Source organism: Phalacrocorax carbo, chromosome 3 (assembly GCF_963921805.1).
Source record: "Phalacrocorax carbo chromosome 3, bPhaCar2.1, whole genome shotgun sequence".
Lineage (NCBI taxonomy): Eukaryota > Metazoa > Chordata > Aves > Suliformes > Phalacrocoracidae > Phalacrocorax > Phalacrocorax carbo.
Genome location: NC_087515.1, coordinates 89385175 through 89397488, shown reverse-complemented (window position 1 = coordinate 89397488; position 12314 = coordinate 89385175). Strand labels below are relative to the sequence as shown.

Sequence of the window (12314 nt, the reverse complement as noted above, 5' to 3'; positions counted from 1 at the left end):
TAAGAAATGCAGTTTTCTTTAGAAGACGACTTTGAGGTTATTAAACCTCAAATGATGTTCAGTGAAGGATTAATAGTATATTTACAAGGTGTCAATTTAGAGGAAAAAATTAGTTGCTGTACTCTTCAAAATTGTAATTTGATTGCTGGACCAATAGCTGGATACCACTGTGCCCAGCCAAGCTGTGCTGCCACCTTAGCCAAAGTACCAGACCAACCGGGTGTTTGGGTGGGTCCTTCTGTTTCTTGCTTTGGGTGGTCTTGTGATTTCTCAGGAGAGACTTCCAGCAGCGCTGTTGCAATGGTCAAGTTATTCTTCAATTGCCAATGTCAAAGAATAAATACCAGCATGTACTGCCAGATGCACTAATTGATGTAATCAAACCAGTCTGCTGAGAATCAAATTAGACAGTAGTTGTTATAACAAGCGCACTGATTCAGTAGTGATACAATTGTCTAGTACTACTGTGGTTTTTCCTGTGTTTTGCTACAAAACTAAGTACTTCCATTGTTGCTTGAACAAATAAGTTACATTTCAGAGACTGTAATGTGTTTCCATAAAAGCATTCAGTTGGCCTGCATGTTACTGTACAGCTTCCCTTTTCTTTTCATCTTTGATTTTTTAAAAGATACTGGAATGTTCATGTTAAACTTCAGATTCATTAACTGCTCAGCTATTGTATTAAAGCAGTAGTAACATTAGTGTCTAGTAAACTGGGTTAGAATTTCAGGTAATCTTTTTATGTTAGGCTGCAATTTAAAGTTATAAATCTGCTTATTACAATTATCGTATGTATGTACTATATATAAATAATTATGTTGCATGTTAAAATTTTTAGGTGACTGGGACAGCAGATACAAATAAGTCTTATGTCTGAGAAACAAGTTTATATTTACTTTAAAACAGTTTTTCTGGGGGGCGTAAGCAGTTTTGACACTTTGGCACTGATTTGCTTTCAAGCTTCTCTCTATCTGATAGAGTTAAATATTCGCTGAGTTCTAAATTACTCTCTTTTTGCAAAGGATCAGATGACTGCATGTCTGAAAATGAAACCACTTAGTCTTGGTCTTGTTTCCTTTCCTCCCTTCTAGATTGCAGAAGTAGATTGCAAAGATGCTCTAGAAATGATCTGTAACCTAGAATCTGATGGAGATGAGAAAAGTGCTCTAATTTTATGTGCAGCTTTTTTATCTCGCCAGCTGCAGCAAGGAGAAATGTACTGTGCCTGGTGAGTTGGAATATTGTTTTCTGTCTAGTGGAACAAAAATTAGTTTTGGGAAGATAGAGCTGATGCATAAACCGTAAGTTAACTTTTTCTTTATCTGATAAAATCTTTTGGCTAAACAGGAAGGAGATAAGGCTCTCGGAAAGCTAAAACAGAAAAGGAGGAGGAAAAAAAAAGTATTTGACAAGATTAGCTTCCATTATGGGAATTTGAAGGCTGCATGTATAATGAGGCACTTACAAATACCAGTAGCTGGTTAATAATTTTTCTTGACAATATTCTTACACTGTAGAAATAAGGAATTTAATATCTGCAGGCAGCTAGTCAGCATTATGTCAACATTTAATGCATAAGTACCATTCCCATCTGTCCTTATTTCATAACACAGTATTTCTTTCTCTAACAAACTTCTAGAAAAAAAGGAGCTCTTTACTACTATAACCAGGATTTTGCCTTAACAGATTCTGCTAAAGTTTTGGGGGTTACACTATTCCACGAGGTTCTAAATACTCTTGGCTATTTGCACCTAAGGAGGAATAAATTAGTGAGTTAATATAGATACAGTAATACTGTTTGGCTTCGGGGGCTAATTTCTCACTAAATCACAGTTAGATTTGGCTCTTAAAGCAGAGCAGCTCAAGAAAAATGTATCTACCGCAGAGAAAAGCCATCTTCCTGTTGCTGTCAGTAATTACTAAGAATTCAGAAGTGTAAAATTCCAGTCTTTGGAGTGAAGAATAAACTAGTTTGCAAGACTTTTTTTCAAGGCCACATGATGAGTCTGTAAATTGTGTAACATGAATTGTGGTTTTATTCTGATCTGTCCTTCTGGAATTGAGTCACTGTAATAATTTTGAAAATTACATACTAATAATGTGGGTGTATTAATAAAAGCTTTTCTCTGTAAGATAAAGTGTGAATAAATTCAGATTTTCCTTTCCCAAAGACAACATAGAAACTGTTCTGAACCTTGCATTTCATGTGATCAGATTAGTGGTTGCGTTGCTGGCCCTGAAATATTGTTCTCTTGTTCTCTAGGGAACTGACTCTTTTCTGGAGTAAACTGCAGCAAAGGGTAGAGCCTTCTATTCAAGTGTATCTAGAGAGATGTCGTCAACTTTCTGTGTTAACTAAGACTGTTTATCACATTTTCTTCCTGATTAAAGTAATTAATTCAGAGGTAAGGATACTCCTGAAAGAATATTTTTGGCACTTCTAATGGAACTGTAATCAGGAAAATTTATGAAAGCTGCTTAGGCGTCCTGTCTCTTTGTGTAGCATTAGCTTTGGGGTAATCCTCATTGGTTTTAGGGACGGCAGTAGCAACTTCCTTCTGCAGGTAAACTATACATTGGTTCATTTTGAATCATTACAACTTCTTTGTTCCTTTGGAGAAAAAAAAAAAGGGGGGGGGGGGGGGAGATAAACAGAAGAGCTGGATGCCACAACTGAGATGAAGGAAAAACCAAAGATGAGGTTGTAGCCTCTTCAGTTGTCCATGTCCTCCTCTAAATTAGTTATTTTCTGTTAGCAGGTCCTAACATTCCTCCTCATTGTTTTCCATATTTCAAATATTAAAGAAAATGTAAAGGAAAAGCTTATGAGGAGAAGAAATGAAAGCTGTATATTAATACATAAGGAAATTACAGGAAGTTAAAAAAATAATAAAAAAGAAAAACCACCACAAAAAAACCCTTTTGAATTGCCACCTAAGAATGCCATTTGTTTCGAAAAATTAAATACTTGCCTTTTTTGGACTTAGATCCAACATTCTTTAAAAACTCTGTTCATCTGTCTCAGCTAACCTTGTCATCTAATTTTCCTAGTTTCCTCTCATTAGTAGTTGCACTATTTAATGTTTATCACTAAATTGAGCTCTTCCAAAAGATTTTACTTGGGAGAGTTCTGTAATTCAGTATATTAATTCCAAGAATAAAAATTCCTTTTTTCCTTTTGCAGTGTTCTGGTATGGCTAGTCTCGTGGGCTTCTGATCTTAAAGATTATTTTTCCAAAGATCTGAACTAAAGTGGTGTTACAGAGGGGAGGAAAATAACTTTCACAGAGGCTTGTGATATTAAGAGCTCTGTCTGCTCCATGCAATACTGATTTTTCTCTAGTGAGCTGTGGATCATTTAATTGATGGCAGAAGTTGGGAGACCATGTGGGTAGTAGACTTGTGCATTCATAAATTCACTGGACTTTATTCTCACGTATACCACAGCCTCTCTGTGCATCCTTGGCAGCATGAAGGGACTGTAAAGTGAACATAAATGTAACTTATGATGCCTGAGGATATAAATGTGAAAAGACCACATGACCTTTGGAACTTAAAAAATGATGGAACGTTTAACTATATGTAACTACTTTCAGTTGGAATGAAGTCGTGTGTTGAGTGAGGTCACTTGGCTTTTAAGTCGCATAATCTTTAAAAATAAAAAGAAACCTTTGTACCTTAAGTGATTTCCAAATTATAGATCTTTTTCAAGATCACATGCTTCTCTTACTGTAGCACTTTTTACCATTTGAATGCTACCCAGTGTTAACTTCGTGTTCCATAGAAGCTCATCTCAAATAACTGACAGGCTTTATTTTGTGGAAAAGGCTCAATATTGCTATAATATAAACCTAATACCTCTAAATACAGTCCTAAAGTCCTCAAACTAGACAGAACATACAATTAATTTGTGGTTTAGTTGTATGTGAACATCTTTTTAGTAGCATGAAAACAAATTATGCAACTGAAGGAACAGCATCTAAAGACAAACCACTGTGCTTCTTAACATAAACAGTATTATTACAAACTCCAGGTGCAATTTTTTTCTGACACTTAGAGTTGAATAATGGTATCTCTTATTTACAAATACAGAAAGGGTTGTGATAAGCTGACTTACTAAAATTAGTCTTGCTTTACAGATCGATGGTGCTGGACTTGCAACCTGCATTGAACTGTGTGTGAAAGCGTTGCGCTTGGAATCCAGTGAAAATACAGACGTCAAGATATCTATTTGCAAAACTATCTCCTGCTTGCTTCCAGATGATTTGGAGGTTAAACGTGCTTGTCAGCTGAGTGAATTTCTTCTTGAACCCACTGTGGATGCGTATTATGCTGTTGAAATGCTATATAATCAGCCTGACCAGAAGTACGATGAAGAGAATCTTCCAATACCAAATTCTTTGCGCTGTGAGCTCTTACTTGTACTGAAAACTCAGTGGCCTTTTGATCCAGAATTCTGGGACTGGAAAACTCTGAAGCGTCAGTGTCTGGCACTGATGGGGGAGGAGGCGTCCATCGTGTCATCAATAGATGAACTAAACGATAGTGAAGTTTATGAGAAGGTTGAGGATTGCCAAGAAGAGACTAAAGAAACTTCTGTGAATGGGCTTGCTGGCACTTTTGATGAAGCTACAAGCCTTCTTAAGGGTATCAGAGATGAAAAGCAGAAAAAGAGAGAAATTAAAAAGCTTAGAGAGAGGGGGTTCATATCAGCTAGATTTAGGAACTGGCAAGCTTATATGCAGTATTGTGTTTTATGTGACAAAGAATTCCTAGGTCATAGAATAGTTAGGCATGCACAAAAACATTATAAAGATGGAATTTACAGTTGCCCTATTTGTGCCCAAAATTTTAATTCTAAAGAAAACTTTGTTCCCCATGTAACTCTGCATGTTAAAAAATCCAGCAAAGAGAGATTGGCTGCTATGAAACCACTGAGAAGACTGGGAAGACCTCCTAAAATAGCAACTGCCAATGAGAATCAGAAAACTGATTCTGTATCCAAACAGGAGCAGCGACCCATTAAGAAGAACAGTCTCTATTCAACAGACTTCATTGTGTTTAATGATAACGATGGCTCAGATGATGAAAACGATGACAAAGATAAACCTTACGTACCAGAGGTGGTGCCAGTTCAAAAGCCGCTACCTGTTAATGAATTCACCTGCCCTGTAACGTTTTGTAAAAAAGGCTTTAAATATTTTAAAAATCTAATAGCACACGCAAAGGGGCATAAAGATAATGAAGAAGCTAAACGTTTTCTTGAAATGCAAAGCAAAAAAGTGATTTGCCAGTACTGTAGACGACATTTCGTAAGTGTTACTCACCTGAATGATCATTTACAAATGCACTGTGGCAGCAAGCCTTATATCTGCATACAGATGAAATGTAAGGCTGGTTTTAACAGTTACGCTGAGCTGCTGACGCATCGGAAAGAGCATCAAGTCTTCAGAGCAAAGTGTATGTTTCCTAAATGTGGCAGAATTTTTTCCGAAGCCTATTTACTCTATGATCACGAAGCACAACACTATAATACCTATACCTGCAAGGTTACAGGGTGCGGAAAGGTATACCGTTCTCAGAACGAACTGGAAAAGCATGTTGAGGATCACACCAATGAGCCTGAAAATGCGCAACAGCCTGAAAGCCAGACTACTCAGCCTGATCTTAGTCAACCTTCTAAAGCTAATGAAAATACCGATGAAGTTGCTGTTAAAGAGGAATTGACGTCTCCTCCAGCTGACAACCAAAGTAGTTTTACCGAAGGAGAAAATGTCATCTGGAATCAAATCAAAGCAGAACCAGTAGGGAATGAAAGTGTAAATGCATCAGCGAGTATATTGCAGCAAAGCGATTCCTTGCCTAACGCTGGTTCGGAGCAGTCTCCTACAGGTTCAGTGAAGATAGAAGTGGCAATTCCAGAAAGCAGTGTTAACTTGCCTGCTGTTAACCAGAAGATCCGAGAGAACTTTGTAAAAAGAGGTAAATTGGCTGCTACTGCCAGCAAAGTAGATACCACTAAACCTGGTGCCCAGCAGTTGTGCTCATCAGTTGACTCTTGTCTTCCAGTTTTCCAAGAGAGAAAGGAAGAAGACTGTCTCAGTCAGACTCAGAATAGTCAAAATATTTCTGTGACCTCAGACACACTAAAAACAGAAGCCCTTGAATCAAAAAGCTTAGAAAGACAAGTGAGTGCTGTAAATCCATTCAGTGTGCAGAATCAGGCAGGATATCGAAACAGTGTATCCATTTCCAAACTTGAAATTGAAGACAGTATTAAGGCTGCAGCTAATCTATATAACCTGCCTTTAAAAACTTTAGAAAGTATTACGTTTATTCCTTCACAGCCTAACATAAATAGCTCTTTAGTTCCGGCTGTGTCACCAGCAGCCCCAATTCAGAAATTTAATTGTCAGGTTGAGGGGTGTACTCGAACATACAACTCGTCACAGAGCATTGGCAAACATATGAAGGCAGCACACCCTGACCAATATGCTGCTTTTAAAATGCAGCGTAAAAATAAGAAGCCGAGAAAATCCAGCAATGTGCAAAATGTGCCCAACGATGGGAAGATTGTATATCTTATGCCATCACAAGTGGGAAATCCCAGTGGTGCTGCTTTTACTGCACAGAACAAACCTAATTTGAATCCCAGCTGTTCCAGTCAAGTGCAACATGTCTCAAGTACACTTTTCCCAGCCCACCTAGAGAATTTGGCCAATCCTATGTTGCCTATAGCGGAAAGTGTCATAAATCCAAGTTTGTCTACTCGTATTAAAAGTGAGCCTGAGAGTGTTTTATGTTCACATATGGAAAATTTGTCTGGTGCAACCTTACCTTCCCAGCTAGACGATCTGGCAAAAACAGTTATGCCTCTCAACATTGATGGCGGTTCAGATCCTTTTCTCCCTTTGCCTGCAGAAAACGGTCCAATGTCTCTCTTTCCTTCATCAGCAGAGAATCCCCCAAATTCAGTCTTTTCACAACTGGAAAATAACACAAATAACTTTTCATCGCAACTAGAAGGAAACACTAGTTCTGCTTTCCCAAAAGAGGAAACTGTGGATCAAATATTTCCCTCACGACTGAGTAATGACAATAACTTCAGTGAAACTAGTTCTCAACATCCAGCTTCAGAGAAGGTGAAAAAAGATCGTGGCCGGTGCCCAAATGGGAAAGAAAGGAAGCCAAAACATAACAAGCGAGCAAAGTGGCCAGCAATAATTAGGGATGGCAAATTTATCTGTAGCCGGTGTTTCAGAGTTTTCACTAACCCTAGATCACTTGGTGGTCACTTATCTAAGAGGTCTTACTGTAAGCCTCTTGAAGGATCAGAAATTTCTCCAGAAGCTCTGCAGGCTAATGGACAGTCTTTGCTTGCTAGTATGATTATTTCCTCAAATTCATTAAACTTGCAGCAACCCCAGGAGTCTGCCTTCAATCCAGAGACATGTTTTAAAGATCCGTCATTCCTCCAGTTACTTGCAGCTGAAAATCGTTCCACAGTCTTACTGCAGAGTATGTTTCCACGAGCCAGTGTGACTAACTTTAATACCAGTGGGAATGAGGAAGGAAATCAAATTATAAAACAAGCCTTGGAAACTGCAGGAATCCCAAGTACCTTTGATAACACAGAAGTACTTCCACACGTAGTTACAACAAGTTGTGTCACTGGTACGACTCAGATAAATGCAGCTGTTCTCCCCAACTCAGCTGCATCCCCTCTGCTGCAGACAGTCTGTAACCCCAGTACCTTGCTAACAGACCAAAACAGGGACCTCAATGCCAAAATTCCTCCAATAAATGAATGCAAGAGTTTGCCTGGTTTTGCAACAGAGGACTTAATGTTAAAGACTATTGAAAATGGCTTATGTCCTAGCTCGTTTTCTAATACTGTTGCAGCAGCGCAAAACTTTGCAGGGAACAGTTCACGAGTTTCAGTTATAAGTAGCCCCAAGAATTCAGAATCAAACAACGTGAATAAGAAGGGAACCAGTGCTTCAAAGAGGAAGAGAAAAGCAACTACGCCCGTGCTTGCGCCCAGTACGTCACAAAAAGTAGCAGTAAACAATACAACAACGATGGGACTTCCAACCAAAAGCACTGAAGGAAATGTGCAAATACAGGGAGAAAGTTTTCAGTCCAACTTGCTGGCAAATTGTGGCTCTCAAGTGGTGGTGGAAAATCTCACGCAGAAACTCAACAATGTTGACAATCAGTTATTCATGGCCAGTATCAAAGAGAACTTCAAAACAAATCTGGAGACCCATACAACATTACCCCCTCTAACAGTAAAAACTGAAAATGGGGATTCCCAAATGATGGCTGTAAATTCTTGTGTGCAAGCAAATTCAGAGGAACAGATTTCAGAAGACAATGTTATGCAGAACTTTGAAAAAACCCTGGAAATAATTAAAACTGCTATGAATTCACAGATACTTGAGGTGAAAACTGAAATTCAGGATCCTGTCGCTGCTTCAGGGCAGAACTCACAAGTAAATAATGCACAGGCTTCTTTGGGAAATTCTGCACTTAGTGTAAAACTACCCACTCCCACACAGCTTGCTGTGCACGCAGGGAATGTCACTGCTGCAAAGAGTAGCTCTGCTCAGTCTGAGACATCTCAAAAGGATGATACTCAAATATTGGAAATTTTGGAGGGCTTGCAAAAACTGAAACTAGAAAATGATTCACCCGTTCAGGTCTCTGAGACTGTTTCCCAGTGTCCTCCAGCAGATACGCTAGCACCAGCGGTTCCTGTTGTATTGACTGAAAATAAGCCCCTCGTCCAGATATCTTCAGAGGCAAGTAACATTCAGTTTAGTGATAAAGTTAATAAGCCTTTTGTATGTCAGGATCCAGGCTGCAATTACAGTGCTATGACAAAAGACGCATTATTTAAACACTATGGCAAGATTCACCAGTACACTGCAGAAATGATACTAGAAATTAAGAAACATCAACTGAAGTATGCCCCGTTCAAATGTGTTGTAGCTACCTGTCCAAAAACATTCACGAGGAACTCTAATCTCCGAGCACACTGCCAGCTTGTACATCATTTTACGACAGAAGAGATGGTAAAATTAAAAATTAAAAGGCCTTATGGCAGAAGATCTCAAAACGAAACTATAAACACAGCCCTGCGACCTGTTGAAGTAAAACCTTTGCAGACACTAATAATAGAAAACAAAACTGCAGCTCCATTGGTCAAAGAAACTCAGATAAAGGAAGTTGTAGAGCCTGTAAAAGTCTTGGAAAAACTTCTACCAGAAAATAATATTCCTGAAAGACTGGAAAAACCTCCCCAAGTGGTTTCTGTTCCACCGGAGCAACATAATTCAGCCTCTCTTAGTGGTACACAGCCACAACCCAAAGTCCGCAAGGCTAGGAGGTACAGGAAGGAAAAAGAGGAGAGAAAACGTAGGAAGCCTGTAACAAAATCTCTGGAGTTTCCCACTAGATACAGCCCTTACAGACCATACCGCTGCGTCCATCAGGGCTGCTTCGCGGCTTTTACAATACAGCAAAACCTAATCCTTCATTACCAAGCTGTGCACAAATCTGACCTCCCTGCCTTCTCTGGTGAAGTGGAGGAGGAGAATGATCCAGGCAAAGAGGAACGCGATGAGGTCGAAACCAAAGCCGTCGTCAGAGAGTTCAGGTGTGAGGTGAGTGACTGTTCTCGCATCTTCCAGGAAGTTACCAGCTTGATACAACATTATATGAAGCTTCATGACATGACCCCAGAGCAAATTGGAAACATGAAACCGTCTCCAGAGGCGGGAAGGTTTTCTTGTGATCAGTCTCAATGTAAGTCTTCGTTTACAGCGTATCTTAACTACATTGTACATCTTGAGGCAGATCACGGTATTAAGATAAGGCCAAACAAAGTAGAAGATGATGGCGTATTCAAGTGTGACTGTGAAGGCTGTGACCGTATTTATGCTACTAGGTCTAACCTCTTGAGGCATATTTTTAACAAACATAATGACAAGCATAAAGATCATCTAATAAGACCCAGGAGACTGACACCAGGTCAGGAAAACATTTCAAGCAAAGCAAATCAGGAGAAACCATTGAAGTCCAAACAGAGAGGACTAAAAAACAGATCGGGAAAAGAAGGTAACAGGCTGTCAGTGAAAACAAAACGAAAGAAAAACGTGACCTTGGAAAACAAAAACTCCAAAGGAATGCAAGTTCAAGAAAATAAGGCTTATTCACTGAAACGCGGCAAGCACGTGTATTCAATAAAGGCTAGAAACGACGCCTTATCAGAATGCACGAGCAGGTTCATAACTCAGTATCCGTGTATGATAAAGGGATGTTCATCCGTCGTTACGAGCGAAAGTAACATAATCAGGCATTATAAATGTCACAAGCTGTCCAAAGCATTTACCTCCCAACACAGAAATCTTCTTATTGTGTCTAAAAAGCACTCTGTCTCAGAAGTAAAGGAAGCCTCTTGTGAGCAAGAGGAGACTGATAAAAAAAGTGATGTGAAAGAGCCTGAACCGAGTTTGATAGCGAGCAATAATGATTCAAGCACACCTACGCTACCACAAAAGGAAACTGAAAAAGGTGAGAAGGATGAGGTGGATGAACTGACAGAACTATTCATTACTAAACTGATTAACGAGGATTGTTCAAGTGCTGAAAATCAAGCAAAAATCTCTTCCAGTGTAAATAGTGACTTGCAGGAGAGCAGCTCCTGCCCCTCAGACAAGCAAAAATCAAACAACTTAAAAAGAACAAACAAAGAAAAAAATGTGTCTCAGAATAAGAGGAGGAGAGCCGAAAAAGCTGAGGAAGTACTGCCTGTTGACGTGAATAGCACGCACAAGGAGGAAGAGACTGCTGTCGCCATTCAAACGGCCGAAGAGCAACCTGCAGCTTTCGACTGGAGCTCATTTAAGCCAATGGGTTTTGAAGTGTCATTCCTCAAGTTCCTTGAAGAGTCTGCTGTGAAGCAAAAGAAAAACACCGAACGAGACTACCATAGCAGCGGAACCAAAAAAGGATCCTATTCAAACTCGCGAAAATCCAACGAGAAGACCTCTGTAGCAAGTAATAATGTCACTTGGTCAGGTTCTGAAACTGAAACCCTTGTACCGTTTGCCAACCCATCACGGCTTCCGTGTGGTGATAATGTAAAGATAGTTTTAGACAAGGCTTTTAAAGACTGCACTGAGCGTGTGTTGAAGCAACTTCAGGAAATGAAACCTATAGTCAGTTTGAGAAAGCTCGAAGAACGTTGGGAGGATGATCCAGAGGTTACAGCTGCAAAAGTAATTGTTATGGGTACCGAGGAAGTGGAGTCAAAATACTGAAGACCTGGTGTGTTTAACCGTGACCTGTAATAAAATGTATTTTGAATAGGAAGCCATCAAGCATGCTAGTAACTGTGGAGCTCTTTTATTTTGAGGTGATTTAATCTAGCAAAAAACATGACCTGAGTCATGTAAATTTCTTATTTGTTTTTATCCCTATGGGACTTGAAGAACAGAGTAATTGCTTCAGTTTTGTAAATACTCGATCAAAACCTCAACTTTCTATCAGATTGTCCTTTCCATGACCTAAATCTTTGTGAGTTGTCTGTGATTGGTATCTTTCACCAGGTCACTGCTCATGTATAACAGTACTCTTTATTTGTAGATACGGTTTTTTTTTTTGTATATATTTATTATTGTAAATCATTTGCTGCCACCAGCAGTCTGTAAGTCTAAACTATTAAATGACACATTTATATTCGGAATTTTAATTTGTAACTAAGTGAGCAAGTTTTTAAAACTGTCCTTTATTCATTTTAAATTAAGAACTTTTGAACTAAAACTAGCTAAGTCTGCCATATCCAGTTTATTTTGCGTAAAGCATTTATTTACAGGAGAGGAGCTGGATAAGATCACATTTCATAGGTTAAACGTACTGACACGCTCTCATTTTTGTAAATTTTAACATCCAGTATCTATGGATGATACTCATATGTAGTTAACTCATAAATATAATAGTTTTCTTATAGCTACATTTTTCATTGCTTTTAATTGGATACAAAGCATTTATGATTCCATAATAAAAATGGAAATGTGAATAAAAATAGTTTGCTACATTGGAGATTTAAAACAATATTTGGTATTAAAGAATCCGTTGTGAATGTGATAGAAAATTAGTAGTGTGGAGCAGTGTATATATTTGAGGTGGTGATTTGTGAAGTAGCCCAGTATTGCCTTAAATAAAATCACATTTCATTTCTTGTTTTATACATGTGATCTTATAAAGGTTATTTTTGTTTCTGTAACTTAGACTGGTGTATAGTTTAA

At 38.7% G+C, this 12314-nt stretch overlaps 1 protein-coding gene across 1 annotated transcript in view; it reads left to right on the top strand.

The window, feature by feature from the left end:
- ZNF292 (zinc finger protein 292) overlaps positions 1-12256 on the top strand; it is a 55260-nt gene extending 43004 nt beyond the window's left edge. The window contains exons 6-8 of the mRNA XM_064447672.1: positions 1092-1228; positions 2264-2405; positions 4140-12256. Coding sequence (XP_064303742.1) covers positions 1092-1228; positions 2264-2405; positions 4140-11327 — 7467 coding nt within the window. The 3' untranslated portion in view covers positions 11328-12256. The remainder of the gene's footprint in view (positions 1-1091; positions 1229-2263; positions 2406-4139) is intronic.
- Positions 12257-12314: the final 58 nt, after the last annotated feature.